The 8,754-nt window shown below is 42.4% G+C and overlaps 1 protein-coding gene across 1 annotated transcript; it reads left to right on the top strand.

Moving 5' to 3' along the window:
• Positions 1-1,074: 1,074 nt before the first annotated feature.
• On the top strand, positions 1,075-8,489 carry fam131c (family with sequence similarity 131 member C; the record flags this gene model as incomplete). The annotated part of the gene is made up of 5 exons (XM_080443922.1): positions 1,075-1,125; positions 3,266-3,353; positions 6,069-6,299; positions 6,927-7,016; positions 8,034-8,489. 5 exons carry the CDS (start codon positions 1,075-1,077, stop codon positions 8,306-8,308), a joined length of 735 nt encoding a protein of 244 aa, XP_080300048.1. The 3' UTR covers positions 8,309-8,489.
• Between the last annotated feature and the right edge of the window lie 265 nt (positions 8,490-8,754).

Genomic DNA, 8,754 nt, shown 5'->3' with positions numbered 1-8,754 from the left:
AGCAGATGTACAAGCTCACAACATTGTGAGCCTGTAGATCACCTGTTTTCACTATAGAGCGTCGCAGTTCCCGCCCACTTCCTGTTTTTTTTGGTGCCGGAAGAAAAAACTCAATGCATTTTTCCATTGACATTTCCAAAAATATTTATATCTATTAATTTAAGCCTCGAATCAAGCCATCACGAGATGACATGAATCATGACCATAAAACTTTTTTTTCTGTGATTTTTTTTTATTTTATATTTAATTATATGATATACTATATTTAATAAATACCCTTTGTTTTGCCGTTTTCAACAAAAAAAAATCACAGAATCAAACGTTTATGGTCATGATTCATGTCATGTCATGATGGCTTGATTCGAGGCTTAAATTAATAGATATAAATATTTTTGGAAATGTCAATGGAAAAATGCATTGAGTTTTTTCTTCCGGCACCAAAAAAAACAGGAAGTGGGCGGGAACTGCGACGCTCTATATAGTGCTTAAGTGGTTAAGTATATGTGAGGCTGCAATGGTTCCCTTGTGTGTGTGTGTGTGTGTGCGTGTGCGTGTGCGTGTGCGTGTGCGTGTGCGTGTGCGTGTGCGTGTGCGTGTGCGTGTGCGTGTGCGTGTGCGTGTGCGTGTGCGTCCAGGGAAGAGGATCACTTGCCTTCTGTTACCTTCTGTGTTCAACATGTTTCCATGGAGACAGCTAATTGTCTTGACACACGCACACACACACACACACATGTTGTATTTGCTTCTTAATTGGGGATGAGCTTTGCATGACTGACACGAACAAAGGTAGAGTTTTACCATCAAAGTGGTCACGCACGCACGCACGCACGCACACACACACACACACACACACACACACACACACACACACACACACACACACACACACACACACACACACACACACACACACACACACACACCAGAGGAATCTAACATCTAACGTGTGTGTGTGTGTGTGTGTGTGTGTGTGTGTGTGTGTGTGTGTGTGTGTGTGTGTGTGTGTGTGTGTGTGTGTGCGTGTGCGTGCGTGTGTGTGCGCGTGTGCGTGAGCGTGCAGATCGCCACCTCCCCATGACAGTGTTGCCAGGCCAGGCTGAGGAGGGGGAGCTGTCCACAGGCAAGGTCAGTATCTGCATCTGCATGGCCCCCCTCACATGGGGCCCACAGGGGCCGCAACTTCCGCAAGGAGCCTTGCCACTGGTTATCTGTCTGAAAAACAAGCACACCACTTCATGACAGTTACACCTTTATCAGCAAATATCACCACCCACTATCCTAATAAAATAAAATAAACAGTGATAAATAGTTTAATTTCATAACCTGGGAAAAAAGAGAAGACTGGCTGGATTTGACATTTGGATTCATAACCGCACATACTAATTTGTCATCATTATTATACTGACACTTCCTCCTCAAAAATGGCTTCCAGGTTTCCTCGTGAGAAGACAAGCTCAGATATGAAATACAATTAATCATCTGCTGCCTGGCTGCATGGGTATAAATGCCGTAAGGGGTTTGGGCTTCAGAGTGAATGCTTCAGGAGATCGAAGATAAATGTTGCACCATAAAGTCCTGATTGTTAATTTAACTTTGAGAACCTCCCGACTCGCAGTGACACTCCCCACATCAACAGTAGGGGTTGACATTGACGGGGACTAGTATACACATCGGGGTAGGGGGGGTCAATCTATACTTGATACATACAATTCTAACTGAGAGTGTACAAATGGAATCAAATGGACCCGTTGTACTGTGTAAAAAAAACTATGTATGTGTTGGTCATCGCAATACCCTGTGCGTGCGTGCGTGCGTGCGTGCGTGCGTGCGTGCGTGCGTGCGTGCGTGCGTGCCAACATGCTGTTGTTGGCATGTGAAATTGGAAGCAGATCCACTGATGACTTTTTTGCATGTGCAGGTTTTACATGCAGTTGGCTATACATGCTGGAGTCTACCCTCACATATCTGTGAGGGTTTGCACATGAATTTGCGCGTGTGTGTGTGTGTGTGTGTGTGTGTGTGTGTGTGTGTGTGTGTGTGTGTGTGTGTGTGTGTGTGTGCAAGAAAGAAACATCAAAATAGACATCCCAATTAAAACCTGGCTTAAAATACTGGACTCTGTGATAGAACCAATTTCCCTCTATGGTTGTGAGATCTGGGGACCATTAGCAAACCATGACCTTGAAAAATGGGATAAACACCAAACCGAGACCCTACACACAGAATTCTGCAAATCCATTCTCCGTACCCAGCGAAAAACACCAAATAATGCATGCAGGGCAGAATTAGGACGATACCCACTCATAATCAAAATAAAAAAGAGAGCACTTAAGTTCTACAACCACCTAAAAGAAAGCGACCTAGATGCACTCCATAACAAGGCACTCACACACAGCGAAACTCTAGAGAGATGCCCCCTCAGCCAGCTGGCCCTGGAACTCCGGGCACAAACACAAACAGAGCCACGAGATAGAAAACCCATTGGACTAAACCAAATTATAAAACAGCAAAAGGAAAACTACCTGACACACTGGAAAGAAGCAACACAAAAGCAGAGTAAACTAGAATGCTATCTGGCCCTAAACAGAGAATACGCAGTGGCAGAATACCTGAGCACCGTGACCGACCCAAAACAAAGAAAAATCTTAACTAGGTACAGACTCAGTGAGCACAGTCTTGCGATCGAGAAAGGTCGTCACAGGCAGACCTGTATCCCGAGAGAAGACAGACTATGCACCCACTGCACACAAAATGAAGTGGAAACCGAGCTACACTTCCTAACCGTCTGTCCATTGTACCAAGACATCAGAGACACATACTTCCCACAGATTACAACCACACACAGAGATTTTGAAAACATGACCAATGACAAAAAACTCCCATATCTGCTGGGCGAAGTACAACAATGTGCAAACACAGCGCAAGATTTGTGAGTTGCTGTGATAGGAGAAGGATATCAAACGGAACACAACCACCCTAAAGACTAATCATTGTGTATATTCCTGCACTATACCTGCACCCAGTGATCTTGGTACATAGAAATTGATCTATTGAAGATTCTGACTTTCAAATGTACATATTTTTTGTTTTTATTGTATTGCTGTATTGTTGTATTGTGCTTTCTGCTTTGGCAATGTAAACGTATGTTTTCTCATGCCAATAAAGCCCTTTGAATTGAATTGAATTGTGTGCACACACATGTACGCATGCACACTTGATATGGGGAATACATCTTCCTCTAACTCTTGTACGTCATGTATTGCAGGACAGTGGGAATCGATCCAATGGCAACGTGTCCGATAAGACAAGTAGTGTGTATGACATCGGGGAGCTGGCCACTTCCTCTCTGATAGGTAAGACACCCCCCCCCCCACCCCCCCCCCCCACCACCACCACCACTGTACATCCACCACACACACACACACACACACACACACACACACACACACACACACACACACACACACACACACACACTCTCACACACACACGCACGCACGCACGCACGCACGCACGCACGCACGCACGCGCGCACGCACACACACACACACACACACGCACGCACAACAGCAATGTTTGGTAATTGGTATTTATTATGTATCACATATAAGAGGTAGGGGAAAAGCAAAACTGTCTCCATGTGAGGTTAGTAATGCAATTTCCCCCAAGCTTGTGTCTTTCTTTATCACACACACACACACACACACACACACACACACACACACGCACGCACGCACGCACGCACGCACACCCGCACACACACCCGCGCGCGCACCGTATGTTTACATACTGTACGGTATACTGTACATATGACCTCTCTCTCTCTGTGTGATGTTTTTTATCTGTAGGCCTCAGGCTGCAAGCAGTCTGAGTTTTAACTTCGTTGTATCCTATTCCCATCTTGAAATGTAGCCTATACTCTTTTTTAGATTTTTTCCCTTACATTCTGCATGCACATAATGTTCACTTACTTTTCGTCATCCTCCCTGTTCTTTGAAATATATTTTCCAACATTACACCAGAGCTATACAGAGCTTACAGTTTTCTCTCTGTTTAAAAAAAGTTTAACAATTTCTAATCTTTTTCAAAAAATCACACCAGTGTGAAGAGAGTGGTGCCTTTCATGAGTTCATTTCGTTAGTTACTTTTTACAGACTTTGATGACTTCAAAGTATTTGTACTAATTTTAAGTACTTTAAAATGTTTTTATTGATTTTTACGTGTTTTTACTCATTTTAACATCTTTTAAGTATTTTTACTCATTTAAAGTATTTTTACTCATTTAAAGTATTTTTACTCAGTTTAGGAACTTTAAAGTATCTTTACTAATATTTAAGTATTTTTACTCATTTTAAGTATTTTTACTCATTAAGTATTTTTACTCAAAAGTGTGTGTTGTGTGTGAGTGTGTGTGTGCGTGTGTGTGTATAATTAGTGTAACTGGTTGCATCTTTGTGTTGCAATCAGCCGCAGCTGTTGAGGCTGTGCTCAAACATACAGAGAGGCCGTGCTCATACACACAGACAGACACACAGACAGACACACAGACAGACACACACCAGGACAAAGTCACTCCTTGGAGTGGCTAGCACCACTCAAAAATAGCCGATCTACGACGCGTCGATAGCTTGTGGACCGTTTATTTCCGAAATGATTTCAACCTTTTTCTGTGGTTAAGAGGTGCAGTGGTTCAGTGGCTAATGCAATACAGCTGAGCTTCATTCCTCACATCTTCTATTCATTATGTCTTTTATAGAATTTTGTCTTCAGCTACTACAAAGCTATCATTGTGATAGATGAGATGAAATTAGGTTAGAGTTTTTATTGCCATCAGACTCTGGGCTGGTGGAAATAGCTTTCAATGCAGCATAACAGAATGGAATGGCTCTGCCTCATGCAGGTACATGGGCAATTCAATTCAATTCAAACTTTATTCCAGACACTCAGGGGGTCCATATTGCATACAGATAAGACATACAAATATTTAAGAAAGTAGATAAAAACACATCATACAAACAAGAACATACTATTACATACAAATCACACATAAAGACTGTTTCTCCAGTGATTCCGTAGCCTGGATGAGTACCGGAGACAGCTTTTCCCAGGATTGACTATATCCTCAATAATACTATTCCTGGACTCATCCAGGCGTGACATGAAACCATACATGGAGTGCCTTAAGAGAGCCTCACAAGTGTGTATACCACATGTCACAAATAAGTGACTGGCACTATGCCATCTGGGGACCTTAAGTAGAATCCTCAAGGCATCATTGTATGCTACCTTGAGCCTCCGCATACTACCCTTCTTGTATCAGCAAGAAGGCTGTATACATGGGAGTGCAAAATGCTTTAAATAGAGCACATTTAACAGGATCAGAACACATGCTGAACCTTCGAAGCAGCATATTGGCCTGGCAATATAGTATGCGGCACTGGCTAGAGATATCTCTATCATCTTGGAGGTTGTCAGTAAAGATGTGGCCCAGATACTTAATTTCCTGACACAATGCACCTATTGTAACTAGAAAAATGGGCTCCGAGGAGGCAAATTTGGAAGGCAGTCATAGCCACTTGGAATGGGATATGAAAATTTTAACTTATACATCTTGATCACATGACTTCAGAGATAATGTATCTGGCCCGCTCGGTTGTGATTGGATTTCCCTGCCCCGAAGTTGTGGGGCACCAATCAGGGCCCAGTATGCAAATATGGGGTTTATCATGATTTGCCCCTTGGAAATGCAGGTTCAACACAGAGATTCCAGACTAATATCTACCATTAGATTTTTTTAACAACCCAAAGGATTCAGATCCATTTGTTTCAATGTGTACTCTCAGAGTTAAATAAACACAATTTAACAGTGTATAATTGGGGTCCCAGAGATATAAATCGTATCATATGGGGGTCCATGGTCTCTGCGGGTCGTTGAAATGACAAAGGTTGAGGCTCACTGGTTTGGGCCCATTCTCTTTGGCCCAACTTTGTGTTCACTCTAAACTGCTACATCTATACAATATATCTCTGCTTGTCTGTTGTTGTGGTTTTTTCCCCCCCGTTGTTAGGTCTGGTGGCCACAGTAAAGGAACGCATCACCAAGCCTACAGCCATGGCCCAGGGGCGAGTGGCCCACCTCATTGAATGGAAGGGCTGGGGAGGAGGCGGTGAGGGGACATGGAGCGGCGGATGGAGTAAAGCTGGGGGGGGCATGGGGGGAATGGGTGCAGAGCTGCACGAGGACGAACAATTGTACTCGCAGATGACAGATGAGATGAGGGAAGCCCGGTTTGCCGCAGGTGAGGTTTAAGATTAAGAATGAGCGTAATTCGGGGCTGTTTTGGCTGACTGTCAGACTAAAACAGCGGCTCCCAACCAGGGCCCACTGGAAAACTTTAGCCCACCCATCTCATCTGACCATGGGTGGGCCGCTTGCATTTTCAAAGTATGTTTATTGTAATGATCAATCAATCTGTTGTGATCAATGGAACTGACGCGGTACACTTTAACTTCTAATTATTGGTATCACAATGAAAACTCCTTTTTCAAGGTTTAAAAAAAAGAATACCATGACATTTTTTTGTGCATAATTTAATTTAATAATTTAAAGTAAAAGTCTTGATGTTTTGCCATTTATTTAGGGGCCCACTTACAATATCCTCGAGTCACGGCACACAGGTTGGGAATCGCAGGGGTAGAAAGTTATAGTCAGCCAGTGGCCATTGCCTTTTTTCAAATGGTTTACGGAGAAACGATGTCTAAGAAAAATCAATAGGTCATAAATAGCAGGTGGTGACTCAAACCCCCATGTGGCTTATTTGATTTCCCTTTATCTCGGAAGGCGCCCCGGACATAACAAAACAACAGGTTGTTGACATCCGAGACAAGCCACATAAAATGCTCGTATTGTGCCTTTGGTTTCTCAGGCGTTGCTGAACAGTTTGCCTTGGCTGAGGCGGCCATGAATGTGTGGTTGATGAGTGACAGCCAAGAACAGCCGTCCACCAGCATGCAAGGTACTGTACGTTATCTACTAGTACAGTGGTTCCCAAACATAGGGTCGCGACCAAATTGTGGGCAGCGGAACAAGTTTGATGGGTCGTGAATAAATATCTGTTTTTTTAACTAAATAAATAAATTGTAATTAAAAAACATGTTTGTTGCCCCAACATTTTTTCAAATTTTCTTTTTTCAAAAATGGATTTTTTTTCTAAGAATGTCATGGAAAAACTCTAAATAGTGAAAATAGCTGATCTACAAGCTTACAATGTGTCACGATGCAATGTGTTGTGAGCTTATAGATTGGCTATTTTCACTTTTTTATAAATAGGGCTTAAATGGTTAATTCATACGGATACTGGACAGAATTTGTTGGACACTGAGGACAGAATAAAAAAGAAAAATGTACATGTTCGGTCGAGGGTTACAACACTTCTCAAAAACAGCTATAATATATATTCCTTTTTTATGACACTGTATACAGTATAAAAGGTAGACTTAAATGTTTGTTGAAAATGTGTTTTAATACCATCGGTAATTACTACTAACTGATGATGACTATATCTCAATATATCTCAAAACCATGAGGGAAGTGGTTTCTGTATGGCCTGAACAGACTCCCAGTTCATGACACTTCACATACCGTAGACTTCTTAAAAGCATCAACCAACCCTTTAACCACTTAAAAGTTGTTTCTATTTTGTTTCTGTTTTGTAAAGCGACTTTGAGTATTTAGGAAAGCGCTATATTAATTGCATGTATTATTATTATTATTATTAAACCCTATTTACTTTTGACTGATTGATTGATTGAATATTTTAAAAACGCCAAATGGATGTGACACAAAAAAGTCAAAGGCTTGTTTGCATTGTGGTCTGTTAAACATTCAACACTCAAACAACTGGACAAACAACGATACAGAATATATAGATATATAGATATCGATTCATAGTTACAAGTTAACATTTTAATGTTTTGAAGTAATTGTCTCTTGAGTCTTTACTGTTACTTTGTCTGGACTTTCCTCTCCTTAGCGGCCGAAAGCCAGTTTCTATCTAACTTCCTGCTGGATGGTGGAAGCGTTGGCGTGCCTCAGCATCTTTACAGCATCCACAGTCAGGCCCACGATAATGACAAGACAGACTGCCTGGCTCCTCTTCAACAGGCTGCTTCTATTTATCCCGTGTCTACCTCTCAGCAAGAAGGACAACATCCAGTTGATGGCGAAAGTACTGTGATGGTAGCAGAACCAGCTGTGCGACACGTAGACAGCAGCTCGCTGTCTGAAGATGATGTGTTTTATAACTAGGGTCTAGAAAGAGCTGTTGGCAATATTCAAGGTAACCTTTGAGAGGAGACTCAACAAGAGGACTTCAAGTCATGTCAATCTAAAGAAGCACCCGGGGGAGGTCAATCATCTCAAGGAGCAGCAATTGTCAAAATGGCTTCTCTGGAAAGACACAGCCTTGTCAGACACTGAGACACAAAAACGGATAGATGGAGAATTTGCCATTACCCGCAGCTGAAGCCTTTTCAGTCGCAATCATTGAGAGTCGTGGTTGAAACCACAATGGAACGCCTCGCCAAAAACATGTCTGAACAGAGAAGATATTATTACACAGAAAATTGAAAATGTGTCTCATTTTAGAGCCTTTGTCTGAGACTAGAGGGAGTGAGCGAGGGAGGAGGGAGGAGGCCAGTGGAGGGGGGTTAGTGGGGGAAAAATCATACGGCCAATTATCTGTCTGGCACCCA

This window comes from Gymnoscopelus braueri, assembly GCF_963280865.1.
Source record: "Gymnoscopelus braueri genome assembly, chromosome: 12".
Lineage (NCBI taxonomy): Eukaryota > Metazoa > Chordata > Actinopteri > Myctophiformes > Myctophidae > Gymnoscopelus > Gymnoscopelus braueri.
The sequence above is the reverse complement of the archived record's forward strand: the minus strand, read 5'-3'. Positions and strand labels throughout refer to the sequence as shown.